Genomic DNA, 15,910 nt, shown 5'->3' on the forward strand with positions numbered 1-15,910 from the left:
TCTGTAAATTTGGGTGTAATAAAACCCAACTTATTTATAGTCTAATAGAGATCTCAAACTTCACATGTATGAAACTGAACTGCTATTCTCCTCTCCAAAAATTGCTTTGCCTGCTATGTCACTTGACCACCATTCCATCCTTCTGGCAGTTGAGACCCAAGGCTTCAGAGTCATCCTTGCCTCCTCTCTCTTTCTCTAATATGTCTCACTTAATCTTACCAGGAAATCTACTTTAAAAATATACCTAGAATCCAAGTATTTCTCACTGCCTTTTCCTAAGCACTGTGATCTCTTGCCTGAATTTCTACAATATCTGCTTAATTGTCCACCCTGCTTCTCCCCTGTTCCTCCTCTACATTCTCAACACAGCTCCCAGAGTGATCCTGCTGAAAGTTAAGTTATATCATGTTACATTTCAGCTCAGAACCCTGCAGGGACTTCTCATTTCATGCAAAGTCAAAATAAGTGGTCCAGAGTCTACTTTCTCAGGCCTCGCTATGCACTACTTTTGTCCACATGCTCGTTCTGCTCCAGTCCTGCTGGCCTCCAGACCCCAGGTGTCCCTGGCTCTCATTCCACCTGCTGGAAAGCCCTTCCCCAAACAATTCCTTCCGCTTCAAGGCTTACTCAAATCCTGACTTTTCACGGAGGCCTAACTTTGAACACCCTGTTTAAGACTGAAATCTGCTCTCCCTTTGACTTCCCACACCCTGGATCGTATTGATCTTGTTCTTTTAGCCCTCACCACGTTTTTTTCTAGCACTTACCTCCTTCCGATAAATGATTTACTTGATTTTTTTTGTTTATTTTTCCTTTGCTCATTCATAGGCTCAAGTGCCTAGAACCTAGTGGATATTCAATAAATATTCATTTAATTAATGAAAAAATGAAACACCCTATATAGAGGTATGAGGATTGTTCTAGGATATATATTTTTTGAATGCTGAATTCTTAGTGGTTTTATAAATTTATACTCTCATCAAAAATGTTGTGTTCACATTACTTGATATCTTTACTGATACGTGGTATTGTCAGATTTAAAATTCTAGTCAAGCCAGGCATGGTGGCTCACACTTGTAATCCCAGCACTTTGGGAGGCCGAGGTGGGTGGATCACGAGGTCAGGAGTTCGAGACCAGCCTGGCCAACATGGTGAAACCCCATCTCTACTAAAGATAGAAAAAATTAGCCAGTCATGGGGGTGTGCACCTGTAATCCCAACTATTCGGGAGTTGGAGGCGGCAGAATTGCTTGAACCCAGGAGGCGGAGGTTGCAGTGAGCTGAGATCGCGCCATTGTACTCCAGCCTGGGCGAGAGGGTGAGACTCTGTCTCAAAAAAAAAGAAAAAAAATAAAAAGAAATGCTCAAATTGTAGTCAATCTGATTTGTCTGAAATAGTATCAGCTTATGGATTTAATTTGTATTTCCCTGAAATACTAATAAGTGAGTGTGAACACAGTTTTTCCTGTCTATATCCTTTGAGTTGTTAGGTCTTTTAGTTAATAGTGCATAGTAGTTTATTTTATTTTATTTATTTATTTACTTATTTATTTATTTATTTATTATTATTTTTTTTTGAGATGGAGTTTTGCTCTCATTGCCCAGGCTGGAGTGTAGTGGCACAATCTCAACTCACAGCAACCTCCACCTCCCGGGTTCAAGCGATTCTCCTGCCTCAGCCTCCCAAGTAGCTGGGACTACAGGCATTTGCCACCACGCCCAACTAATTTTTGTATTTTTAGTAGAGTCAGGGTTTTGCCATGTTGTCCAGGCTGGTCTTGAACTCCTGACCTCAGGTGAGCCACCTGTCTCGACCTCCCAAAGTGCTAGGCTTACAGGCATGAGACACTGTGCCCGAGTTTTTTTATTCTGATTGTTATTCCTTTCTTCCTTATATATAATACAAAAGTCTTATCTGGGTCGGTAAGATCCAGTTCTTCACAGGGCCTTGTAGAAGAGCCAAGGACGGCTGAATAAAGGGGCAGATGAAGGGCATTCTTGCATTTTGAAACTTTGTATCCTGCCACAAAATTTCACATAGATATTATATGGTTATCTTAAAAATAGATGTCTCATATATGTTAATCTTGTGCAAGTACAAAGTGCTTTCATAGGTAGGGTTCTTTCATGTGTTTTTGAATCCTTTTCTAGTCATTTACTTCTCAAAGTAGCTGTGTGTTACTTTTTCAGTCTTTGATAGGAGCAGTAAGATTAAATATGAATTCATTTTATGAAATAGTAATTTTCCTTAAGAGCTGAATGTTGCTGGGCACGGTGGCTCACGCTTGTAATCCCAGCACTTTGGGAGGCTGAGGCAGGCAGATCACCTGAGGTCGGGAGTTTGAGGCCAACCTGGCCAACATGGCAGAACCCCATCTCTACTAAAAGTACAAAACTTAACAGTGTGGTGGCAGGTGCCTGTAATCCCAGCTACTCTGGAGACTGAGGCACAAGAATCACTTGAACCCAGAAGGTGAAGGTTGCAGTGAGCTGAGATTGTGCCACTGCACTCCACCTGGGTGACAGAGTGAGATATGGTCTCCAAAAAAAACAGTTGAATGTTAACCTATAATCATGGGTTACAAGAAGTATTGAGCCGAAACAAAGATGAGACTCATTTCCTGTTCATCAAGGAACTCAAAAGTCTAGGGAGGCAACCCTGGTTGTAAAATATTATAAAACAAAATTACAAATGTTAGTTGAGAAGATATTTGAAGATTTTTGAGGCAGGATGGGAGGGCAAGAGGTGGAAGAGTCAGGTAAGCCTTCTGAAAAAGAGTTGATGACTGAGGTGAGCCTTGTGGGAATTATGGGATTTTGCCAAGTGGACCATTCTACGTATGTGCCAGAGCCTGAAGGCCTGAGAGAACCTTCCCAAGCTTACAATGGAAGATGCAATTCAGTGTGGCTGGAATCTAGGCCACATAGGGGGTGGGAGAGTAGAGATGAGGCAAGCAGTAAGAAAGTTCCCAAGAAATCTATTTCAAAAGAAAATGAAGCCAGGAGAGGTGGCTCTCACCTGTAATCCCAGCTACTCTGGAGACTGCGATGTAGGATCACTTATGCCCAGGAGTTTGAGGTTACAATGAGATATGATTGCACCAGTGCACTCTAGCCTGGGTGACAGTGTGTGTGCGTGCATGTGTGTGTGTATTTATACCCACATATACACACACACATACAAGATAAAATAGAAAAAATGAACCTACTGTGGTGGCTTTCCAATAAACATGTTGTTTTCATTTAGCTCTAGATATATAATAAGGTTCTTACAACATGATTCTGCAGTTGTTCATATCCTAGCAGAACTGTACTTAGCGGATCTTATTCAGCTAAGTAAATGTTACAGTAGGTATGTTGGATTCAGGGCACCTTTTACCTGAAAAGCTTACTTGCTCTAGAGAGCTTAACAATCAAGTAGGGAAAGACTGTGTTTGCATACTGCACTGTTCTCAGAGTGTGAAACACAAATCTGGAAATGATTTTGCATGTTTTAAATGTCACACTGTTGATCTCTAGAATTAATATTGTGTCTGAAGAAAGGAAAAAAATCTAAATAAATAAATAATTGAAATATCAAGAAGAGAAGGAATCGGAACTTTAGGGTTTTCCATTCTCATGGTCTGTAATGCCAATAGAGACTAATAATAAACTGCATCCTTAGAATATTGCCTACAATTTGTAATCTTTTCCCTTCTTATGTAACTAATTTGGGAAATCTTTTTAAAAGTGAATAATTGTCTATTTGATAAAATCGTAATTTCTTTACCCCTTGATTTTTATTTTCTTTTTTTGTTTTATAATATAGTGTTCATAATCTGGATTATGTTGCTATACAAAGGATTTACTGGTCCTTTCTAATTCGTGATCTTGCATATGGTTTTATGTCAGTTTACTTACCTTTTAGGTCTCCAGCTGGGCCTACGAATTAAACTGACATAACAACAGATTAGCGGAACAAAAACATACAAGAGATATAAAGGCCGTTGGCTGTAATTTGTTTGGTTGCCCAGAAGCTAAGAAAGGCGGCCATGAAGAGAAATTTAGTCTCAATAATTTGAAGTATCAATTCCTGGGTTGCTCCTGCCATCTGTTGTCATTTCCTCTGGGTACGGACTATTAGATTGAAACTCTCTGAGATCTTGGTTTTTAACTGAAATTGGATTTTTTTTTGCTTCGTAAGTACATAGCATACAAGATTTCTTTTTCTTTTAGTCCTGCATTAGATATTCCTCGGTTAACTCCATAACTTTGGGAGTTGAAAGAATCATTTTCATTCATCAGTTAGGTATTCTGAGCCAAAGTATCTGTTATTGTTATTACATTATAAATGATGAACAAGTGATAGAATTTTTTCTAAGACAGTGTGTCTAACTTTAGCCATTCATGTATCATCTTCAGATTTGTCATATCCATGTACCATTTGTTCTTTTTTATTTAAAATATGTATATTTACTGATTTACTATACATTTGCCTATACATTTGCATTTTCTCCCTTGCTGAATTTGATACCTCCTCTGTGCTTCTAAAATACCCAGTGTTCACTTGTATCAACATTGTTAAAGTGCCTCTCCACTAGTATATGATCTCCATTTGCCAAACATAATGCAAATAGTCACTATAAATATAGCTGTGATCAAAAGTAATATATTCCTTACCTTCATCAACTGCCTTGTGGAAGAAAGAAAAAAACTTCAAACCTGTAATATATTTACTATTTCACTGCAGCTTTATTATTTAATCCTACTCAATACTGATTATTTAATAAGTATACCACAAATTGTGATAAGCAGTTTGGAGAAAGCACACAGTGCTTATGAAACAGTTTAAGAGATGGACAGAATTTAGACTGGGAAAGTAGGTGGAGTCATCCCCGAGAAAGTGATGGGTATCATTGTGTTTTAGTTTTTCACTCATCTGACACCTAATAAATAAGGCACGGTTTAGTGAGTAAACTCTAGGTAGATGAATGAGTTATTTCATAACAATTTTAGCACACAAAAGTATATTCACTTCCTTCTTTTAGTATTCTAGTTAAGAATGTTGGATTATTCATAACCTTAAGAGGTTTGTTTTTTTTGTTGGGGGGGTGGGAGATTTTCCTGTTTTACTGCATTAGTTCATATTTACTACTCATAATGTTAAAAGGGTTTTTTGGTGGGAGATTTTCCTGTTTTGCTACATTAGTACATATTTATTCTACACAGAAGTTTTTCTGTAAAATTAACAAATATTACACTTATATAAGCCCGTTTGTTCTCAAATAATACTACGTTAATCACTCCCCCACACATATGTTGGAAAATATCATTTTCACAAAAGAAGCATGCCATTTTTAAATTGAGATTTTCTTCTTGTTTATATTGAAAGAGAATTAAGTGAATTAATTGCTCCACTTGTAGTTCATTGTGACATTTTTTTCCTTCCCTATAATAAATTGATAACTGGCACTGAAATGATGAAATCTAGGCCAGTGAGCATGAGCCAACTGTCAGCTAACTGAGTTTATAAAAGAGATGAGATCACTAAAAACCAGGGAACCAGCTGGGGGAAAATGGGGCATGTAATTAGGAGGCGACATGATTCCTCACCCTTCTTCCAGAAGGTAAGAAAAGGATTTAAGGAAGAGAAAAGATGATTCTATTTGATCTGTCAACACTGCTTATTAAAAAATACTACATGTTATAGTATTTTATCCTGCATGTTAATCTTAGAGAAAAGTAATACTGGTTTTCCAAAGTGATGTAATTTCTCTACCAATTGGGTACTTATCATCTACAGTGTGTTAGGGAAACTTCTGTAGATTTTAGTATTTCATGAAATGATCTGTATTTATCCTATTAATTGATTGAAGGACTTGTGAAGAAAGTAGATGATTTGTGGTATATTGATGCAGGCCAGCCGTCTTAAGCCGTTTAGTGTTGTTATATGTGAATACCTGAGGCTAGGTAATTTATAAAGAGGCTTATTTGGCTCACAGTTCTGCAGGCTGTACAGGAAGCACAGTGCCAGCATCTGCTTAACCTTTGGTGAGGGCCTCAGGCTGCTTCCACTCATGGCAGAAGATATAGGGTAGCTGGCATGTGTAAAGATCACATGGAGAGAGAGGAAGCAAGAGAGAGATGGGGGAGGTTTCCGGCTCTTTTTAATAACCAGTCTTGGAGGAACTAATGGAGCAAGAACCTATTCACTATGGCAAGAATGGTACCAAGCCATACGTGAGGGATCTGCGCCCATGACTCAAACCCCTCCCATAGTTTCCACCTCCAACATTGGGGACCAGATTTCAACATGATGTTTGGAGGGGACAAATATACAAACCTGTAGCACCAACTCTGTTACCCCAGGCCACTTAACCTCTCTAAGCCTTCATAGACATAAGAGGAGAATAGTGGTACCTACCTGAGAAAACTATAAAGTATAACATTTCATCAAAGATCAAAGAGATAAAGTGCTTTTGTTAAATGGGAAGAAGATGCTATATTAATGCAACACTGTATTACTGTTGTTTGTTGTTGTTTTGTTGGCTTTTATGTTGTTTAACTTGTTAGCTGTGGATTTGGGTATATCAACTATCACTCTATTAGAAAACCTGTTTTGTAGCAGACAATGTATCTCTAGGATTTAGTTTTAAATTTAGCACCACCTTTACCCTGTTGAGATGAATAACTGCTGTGTTATCTGTAGATCTTAGAATGCTTTAGCCTTATGTAGATTCTGAGGTGTTTAATATTGCCATATTTAAGATACAATAAAATTAAAAGAGCCACTTAAGTTTGGAGATGGGATTTCCACAAGGCACAAAGCAAATGTCCAAAATGAACAAAAGTCTTTTGATTGTGGTTTAGTTCAAAATTTGACTCCCGCCCCCTTTACAATAGTTTTATAATGCTGAATATTTTGCACCCAGGACACCAGAATTTTTATTGTTATTGAACGAAATATCAGTGAAATACTGAATTCTATTCTTTTTCTACAGTGCCTCCAAAGCCATTACACCTGCAGAATTCTCCTTCGTCCAATATACACCAAACCCCCAGGCATAAAGCTTTACCTAGTGCAAAACCAAGGATGGAGGAAATTAAACCTGCCCCTGCTTCTTGTGTCTCAAAAGAAAAACCCAGTAAGGTATCAGATCTCATCAGTCGCTTTGAAGGAGGCAGGTAAGAGCTAATTTACAATGGGAGGAGGCAGGGGAAGAAGAAAGCTGATTTTCGAAAAAATGATAGCCATAGTCATAGATTTTCTAAATAAAAAGCATAGTATCTTATTCCATTAGGTTTGATAGGCCTTTAGAAAGGGTGAATTTTTAAAACAAATGACTTAGTCTTACCCTAATGTGAACTGTCATGTGCTATGTATTAGCTAGATGCAGCACTGTAGGCCACCAGCTTTTTCATGAAATTGTGTGCTTGGGTATCTGTGTGGTTTCTCGTTTCCTCTGTATCTCTGTGTGTCATTCTCTACGTATTACTCCTTGTGGCTCATTCTGTGGGGCGCTGGATATCTGGGTTGGAAAGGCTGAGCGGGCCTCTGTCTCTTCGTTTCTCACTTTGTGTGTTTGTGAATGTGACCCCTGTGGGCTTGTCTCCTCCCTGGGGCCGTCTCTTCTTTCCATCCCATTTTCCATCCCATTTTATTTAATGTGGGTATTCTATACCCATTCAGTCCCTGTTTCCCCTCTCCATATACTCCGTCATATGCTAGGTTTTGCAAAGAGATAATATTACCAATGGCAAAATGTATGCTAAATTTCAGTTTTGTATTTATTAAATATAATTTCTATTCTTAATCCCAATGTTTGAAAGTAGGTGAAATATTATATTTCTCATTTAAAGATAAATGGAACCCACCTGGAGCTTGCAGTGAGCTGAGATCCGGCCACTGCACTCCAGCCCCGGCGACAGAGTGAGACTCCGTCTCAAAAAAATAAAATAAAATAAAAATAAAAATCTCAATTGTTTATTTTTTCTTAGTCTTTTGATAAAAAGGAATTTTGTCACTGACTTAAATATAATTTTAAACAATGTTATGAGTAGGATTTTGTTATCTGTCACCAAAATCTATGTATAACTAAATAGAATGTGTATAACTTCACTTTCATCCTTGAAACCAAATATTTTCATTCATTCCAGTGTAATATTTGGGACTTATTTCCCATTAGGGTGATTTTATTATTTATTTGTGGGATTTACTGTTATTTATGTAATGAAATCATAGCTTGGAAATAGTTTGAGTATCGTCTGGGAATTGTGACCAAGCACAAAACCTGCAGTGTCCCTCATTTTTAAAATGGGTCTAACAGATGTTGGTTCTTCCTATCAATTTCCTGTGACAACTCAGAACCCCCCTCTATTTTACAAAGTTACAAGTTCTGGAGAAAATTAACTTAGAAGCCTGTCTTCAATTTTCATTCCTGATAAATTTTAGGAACTTTGGTCATAAATATTTCAACTTCAGCATCTCTTCCTCTGAAGTAGGATTTATAGGACCTTTGCTATCTTGAATTACAGTGATCTTTACTAGAATGGTTTAATTCCATTTAAAACATTTTTTTGCTGCTCAGGGTATAAGTTGACTTAATAACAACAGAGTGACCCCTCGCGTTTGCAGATTCCAGGGGCCATGCCCAGTGACTGCGTAATAGGAGGGCCTGGAGCCCTGATCCCTGTCATAAGGCATGTCAGAGCCTGCATCCCTAGGTTTCAGGGATAACTCTCTGAAACCTGGAAAGGGTCAGTATTCCAAAGACTGCGTCCTCCATTTTGGTTAACCCACTCTGCATTGTTTTAGATTCTTCTACATGTGAAATGTTTGTACTTTTAATCATTCAAGCTTCACAAATTCAATCCTGTTTTGATGCAGAGGTTGAAGGTTTAATTCATCTAAGGAAAAATGTGCTATAATTTATGATTTTTTTTTAAGCAAATTTATTCTGAGTGCAAATTGGGTATAGTGTATTTTGGCAGGTCTGGTGAAAAAATATTATTTGTGGTAGAGTCCACTGCCAATACAAAAAACAATGATATGTTCTCAGTGAGGTATTACCACTACAGACTGGCCCCAAAAGTGTTTGAGTGGGTTAATACTGCATTGGATCTATAGGACTTGAGTAGGAGATTTGTATTTACTGTTGAGTGGTGTCCTTGCCCTTGCAAGGGTTGTTTTCAGTTTTAACCTTTCTTATGAGAGCTTAGACTAGCTTTGTAAAATAGAGGGAGGCTCTGAGTTGTTACAGGAAATTGATAGGAAGAACCAACAACTGTTAGAGTGGAGTCTGGTCAGAATGGTCATAGCATACTGTTGTTAAGACCTTACCCGGCTGGGTGCGGTGGCTCATGCCTATATTCCCAGCACTTTGGGAGGCCGCAGTGGTTGGATTATCTGAGCTCAGGAGTTCGAGATCAGCCTGGGTAACATGGCAAAACCCTATCTCTACAAAAAATACAAAAATTAGCCAGGCATGGTGGTGCACGCCTGTGGTCCCAGCTACTTGGGAGGCTGTTGTGAAAGGATTGCTTGAGCCCAGGAGGTCAAGGCTGCAGTGAGCCGAGATTGTGCCACTGCACTCCAGCCTGGGCAATGGAGTGGGACCCTGCCTTAAAAAAAAAAAAAAAAAAAAAAATCCCAAGTAACACTAGTTTGTTAAGATGAGAGATTTGGAGCAAGTAGATTTTCTTTAATTTTTACTGTGGTTTCCTTCTTTCTTTCTCCTATTCCTCCTTCTTTCTCTCTTTCAGAGTAAGAGAGAATACTCTTTTTAACCTAGGAAAGACTTTAAGATTTTAGAAATAAGATTATGTTTCTACAGACCTGAACATTGGTGATTTTTGTTTTTGTTTTTGTTTTTGTTTTTTTTGAGATGGAGTTTCGCTCTTGTTGCCCAGGCTGGAGTGCAGTCGTGCAATCTCAGCTCTACCTCCCAGGTTCAAGCAATTCTCCTGCCTCAGCCTCCCAAGTAGCTGGGATGACAGGCATGCACCACCACACCTGGCTAATTTTGTATTTTTAGTAGAGATGGGGTTTCTCCATGTTGAGGCTGGTCTTGAACTCCTGACCTCAGGTGATCCGCCCACCTCATCCTCCCAAAGTACTGGGATTATAGGCGTGAGCCACCGCGCCTGGCCAGAACATTGGTTTTTCCCATGGACACTCCAGGGTCAACTGTTTTCCCCTTATGGTTTGGCATCCACAAAGCAGCAGGAATCTTCCAAGTACTGGTTCAACTACTGCTTTTACCAACTCCTTACCCACCTAATCCTTCCCAGTCTCCTCTCCCTCCCCACTCATACCCTTGATGTCACTTACTGTGGGGCATTTGCAGCTCTCATTCAAAGCCATTCTTTAGACAAGACCTGAACATGCTTAAATTTGTTTCAGAGGATCTGTTGAGGATCTTTTCACCAGGGAATCCAGAGACTGATGCAGGCAGGAGAAGGAGGACAGTTTGATTCAAATCTCTAAAGACTACTTGGGAAATTATACAGCCAAAGGTGTCCTCTTCGAGGGGACAAATCTCAATTGAAGAGTGTATAGCATTTATTTATATTGCCCACCTCCAACTTTTATGTATATGACATTTTCCCCTACTCCATTTATCCTTTCTTTCCTCTGGTGTTGGACTTTACCCGTATCTTTTTTCCTCCTTCGTCACTTTCTTGCTGTCTACTTTTATTCCTTGTTTCATTCTCTAGTCCAGATCAGCCGTGACCGGGAAGGGTGAAGTGAGAGCAAAGGTGACACATCTCAGCATTGTCCTTGGAACTGGGCTGCTTGCTGTTTCCTTCCCCACCTCCCTTTATCCTGTTACCTGCACTGGGGAAGATAATCAACCCTAGACTTTCTTCCCACATTTTGCCTGCAGCCTATTCACCTGATGCTCATTCTGTCCTTCTGCTGCAGTACATCATAACTTGGGGTGAAGACCATATGATTTAGAGTTGGATTCATGGTTTGCCTTCTGGCTTTTCTGCTCGTTACATTGTGACATTAGCCACCTTAATTTTCTAAGCCTAGATTTCTCTATGGGATCCCTGTCTTTGGAATTATTGTGAGGAGGAAACAAGGTAATTATTGTAAGGGGCTTCTTGTAGTTTGTGGTTCTTAGTAAGCACTTAATAAATGTTTCCGGCTGTTATTATTGTCACAATTATCATCATTATCATGGTTATTCAAAGCTCATCAAATATTTATTGAGTACTTCCCCTGTGTCAAGCACCATGCTAAGAGGTAGGAATAAAGCAGAGAGGAAATCTACACCCTCACCGAGTTTTAGTTCCTTTATTTCTTCTCGTTTAGGTCACAGGAATCTTTCAAAGAGTATAGCCCAAAGTTTTTTGTTCCATTCCCCACTTCACTCCCAGAATCCTAGATTAAAATCTATACAAATATTTCCACAGGAATATTGTTATATATTGGGAGTAAGTTTCATTCTCCTATTAGGACTACTATTATGTCAAGCAGTAATAAGGACTTTAAAAAAAATAAAATAAGATGTGGAGTTAGTGATGGAGAGTGCTGTTATGATAGATGCATCTAGGAAAACCTCTTTGGAGAGGTGATACCTGAGCAGAAACTCGAATGACGAGAAGAAATACCAGCGTTTTGGGGGAGATTGTCCTAAGCAGAGAACAGCAGCTGCAAAGACCCAAAGACACATATACTTGGTTATTAAGAATGGGGAGCAGCAAGGAGTATGGCAAGAACACAGTGAGTTAGGGAAGAATGGAATCTAATGAGGCCAGGCACTTTGGGAACTAGAGTATGTAGAATCTCATAGGCTGTCACTGGGACTTGAATTTTCCCTTGAGTGTGTGAAGAAGCCGTCAGAGTTCTGTGACTGACTTGTAGAGGTTCTAGTGGAGGAGATCAGAGTGGAAACAAAGAGACCAGGTAAAAAGCTATGACAGCATGAGTAAAAAAGCTTTCAGAGTGTTCATTATGCCTTCCAAATAAAAGTAACTTTTTGGTTCACAATTTGTTCATGAATTAAGGACTGGCTACACCTATTTAAAAATGTTAAGAAACATCACTAAGTAAAAATGTTAGGAAGAGATGATATATACGTAAGTATTATATCTAAGTCTTTACTAACTAGTCACATTATTAAACACTGCAAGGATCAAGAAAAGTTAAGTTATAAATAAAATAAACAGCCCAAGGAAGTGTTCCAGTCCCCATAGGTAGACTCAGGGTCATCTTCTTTATTTAAATCTTTATTTAAATGTGGATAGCATCCCCAGAGACTTGGGGCTACACTGAGAATATTCAAATCCATGTTTCTAAAACCATCAGAGATAGAAAAAAAAATTAGCAAATATCCCTTTTCAACTGGAATAAACTTGTCTTAATTCTAGAACTTTTCCATGCCAATGTTTTCATGCTTCCTTTGTGTTTTATCTTTTAGCTCATTATCAAATTATAGTGATTTGAAGAAAGATTCTGCTGTGAACCTCAATGCTTCTAGAACCCCAGGAAGGCATGGATTGACAACCACACCTCCACAAAAACTCCTCTCCCAGCAGTTGCCACAGAGGCAGGGAAATGAGACAGATAAGACTCAGGGTGCACAGACTTGTGTGGCCAATGGTGTAATGGCAGCACAAAACCAGATGGAATGTGAGGAGGAGAAAGCTGCCACTCTTAGCCCAGATACTTCTATTCAAGCTTCTGAACCCTTGCTTGATACGCACATAGTGAATGGAGAAAGAGATGAAACTGCCACAGCTCCTGCATCACCCACAGCAGATGACTGTGATGGAAATGCTTCTGACAGTAGCTACAGGACTCCAGGCATAGGCCCAGTGCTCCCCCTAGAAGAAAGAGGGGCAGAAACAGAAGCCAACGTACAAGAGAGGCAAAATGGGGAAAGCCCTCTGGAACTGGAGCAGCTGGACCAGCACCATGAGATGAAGGTAGAGCATGAGACTAGCTCATAAGCAGGGAAAACCCTGCCTGTTCGATTGTTGTCTTAAAACTCTACTTTTTTTTTTTTTTTTTTTGGAGAGGGAGTCTCACTCTGTTGCCCAGGCTGGAGTGCAGTGGCGTGATCTCGGCTCACTGCAATCTCCGCCTCCTGGGTTCACGCCATTCTCCGGCCTCAGCCTCCCAAGTAGCTGGGACTACAGGCGCTCACCACCACACCCAGCTAATTTTTCATATTTTTAGTAGAGACGGGGTTTCACTGTGTTAGCCAGGATGGTCTGGATCTCCTGACCTTGTGATCCGCCCGCCTCGGCCTCCCAAAGTGCTGGGATTACAGGCTTAAAACTCTTTATTTATTGCACCCCTGCAATGTATGAATCAGGTCACCCACACTGGCAGTTAAATGATTTTCAAGCTCTGGTTGCTGATGAGTATTTCCCCTATGCTCTAAGCAGATATTTCACTTTTTCTTTTCGTGTAGTTTCTGTTAATATCTCTGTTGTAATTTCAGGAGTCAGAACAGTGTGGAAACTTTAATGTAGGAAATCCACAAACGTATTGTTTTTACATAGAAAGAAAATGTTCCTTGTTGTTCTAGATGTTGGTGCTGTATCCCTAATACTTATGGACCAAGCAAGAAGAAATTGTATAATCTTTGTTGTTCAGAAGTTTCTAATAGAATAAATAGTAGACCTGTAAGATGAACTTGCCACTAGTAAATGTTACTTTTAAGGACATGAATATGGAAGTATTAAATTATTCAACAGATTATATTTATAACTCTAGGCTTTTAATTTTTTTAAGTTTTCTAATTAATGCCCAATTTTGTAATAAATGGTATAGTCTTTGAGTTACAAGGCCATTTAAAAATCATTTTAGAGCCGGGCGCGGTGGCTCAAGCCTGTAATCCCAGCACTTTGGGAGGCCGAGACGGGCGGATCACGAGGTCAGGAGATCGAGACCATCCTGGCTAACACGGTGAAACCCCGTCTCTACTAAAAAATACAAAAAAAAAACTAGCCGGGCGAGGTGGCGGGCGCCTGTAGTCCTGGCTACTCGGGAGGCTGAGGCAGGAGAATGGCGGGAACCCGGGAGGCGGAGCTTGCAGTGAGCTGAGATCCGGCCACAGCACTCCAGCCTGGGTGACAGAGCGAGACTCCGTCTCAAAAAAAAAAAAAAAAAAAAAAAAATCATTTTAGAGCCAGGCATGGTGGCTGATTGCTGTAATCCCAGTACTTTGTGGGGCCAAAGCAGGAAGAGTTCCTCAGCCCAGTAATTCAAGACCAGTCTGGGCAACATGGCGAGAGCCCCTATCTACAAAGATTTTAAAACTTAGCAGAGCATGGTAGTTCACACCCGTGATCTCAGCTACGCGGGAGGCTGAGGTGGGATAATTGCTTGAGCCCAGGAGGTCAAGGCTGTAATGAGCCATGATTGTGCCACTGCACTCCAGCCAGGGTGACAGAGCGAGACCCTGTCTCAAAAACAACAAAAGAAAAAAAAAAAATCTTAGTTTAGCAATTCATTTATAGAAGCAGAAATAGCCCCAGAAAGCTTATGATTTTGTTTTCAAGGTCACACTGTTTTTTGAATAATAGCTCCCAACCTCATGCTGTGACTCCCAGGCCAGTGTTGTGTCCCTGAAGCAACACATCACAAACTTAAATGGCTAAATGCAAGAAATGTCACTAAATGAAGCAGCTATGGGTAATAAGCTGGTGGGATTATTGAGAACTGGACATTTCTGTCGTTTCTAAAGAAGGAAGTGATTTGATGAACTGCCTGGATGGGGTTTCTGCCCATATGCACAATGTCAGCTAAGAAAATGCTGATTTGCTGGTGAAATATATACTGACTCTGAAGCAGAGAAAGTTTAAAGGAGGAAGTGGGTGGGAGAAAGTGAGTCATACTCAGTAACATCTGAAACAGTAAAGAAACAGGACATTGCAAAGTGAATCCGTATACCTCAATACAATGATAGATTTTAGTGTATTTGTTCATAAACCATGATGGAAGGAAGAGAAGGTTAGAACCCAGAAAATCTTTTACTACTGTTGGGATGACGCCACCAGCAAGTATATATAAAATAGTAAGAGCTGTTCTTACAAAGAAAAATATTTTAAACGGTGATGACGCCTATGGTTGTTGGATGGTACTTTTCCTTCCCTTCACATATTATTATGGATGCATTTTCATAGATGAACCTTACACTTCTTTGGGAGAGATTTTATAGAATTTTCCTACTGAACTAGTGAAACATAGAATAGTACTACTGGCCTTTCTCCTGAATGGGCCTTTACACAGTGGATGGCACATGCTGTATGTGGGAAGAAAAAGCAAAATTTCTCTGGCAAATACCACATCTCTCCTGTTAAAATGCAATGTTAGGATTTCGTATCTGTGCTGCAGCAGTGTGTTCACCTTTGCTGTGCTGATGTTTGTTATGTTGCCTTTCCTTGTTCCTAAATACAAACTTAAATCTTAGTATTGTTAAGATGGTAAATTTTATTAGGTGTGTTTTACCACAATTAAGAAAAAAATCTTAATAAAAATATCAGTAGTAATATAGTAGACCAAACGATTAGAACAAAGAAATCTCAATTCTACTTCTGGTTTGTCCATTAACTTGCAGTATGAGCTTGAACAAGTCAACAATTCTTTGTGTGTTTAGTGAAAGAATCTAACCGTATATAATCTTAAGGCCCTATCTTCATGTTGTAAAAGCCAACCCCCCCCCACTAAAAAAAAAAGAAAAATCTTAAGGCCCATTTCAGTGACTGTGTACTAATTCTATGCTGTGATATGTAGGTATATTCCCTTGCTAGCATAGCACACCAGATTATCAGCTGCTGCTTAAGCTATCTAATGTGTTGAACTTCTAAGATACAATGGAATATTTTTAGTTTCAATATGCAGACAACTGAAAAACTTTAATCTTCCTGGAAGTGGATATAGATACTGACTTCAGAATAGTCTTAAATATGT

General features: G+C 39.4%; 1 protein-coding gene across 1 annotated transcript in view; it reads left to right on the plus strand.

Annotated features, from left to right (window-relative positions):
• Positions 1–15,910, plus strand: part of FGD4 (FYVE, RhoGEF and PH domain containing 4) — a 263,589-nt gene that overhangs the window by 183,473 nt on the left and 64,206 nt on the right. The window contains 2 exon segments of the mRNA XM_050748560.1: positions 6,981–7,164; positions 12,408–12,915. Coding sequence (XP_050604517.1) covers positions 6,981–7,164; positions 12,408–12,915 — 692 coding nt within the window.

The sequence above is a fragment of the Macaca thibetana genome, chromosome 11, assembly GCF_024542745.1.
Source record: "Macaca thibetana thibetana isolate TM-01 chromosome 11, ASM2454274v1, whole genome shotgun sequence".
In the NCBI taxonomy this organism is placed as follows: domain Eukaryota; kingdom Metazoa; phylum Chordata; class Mammalia; order Primates; family Cercopithecidae; genus Macaca; species Macaca thibetana.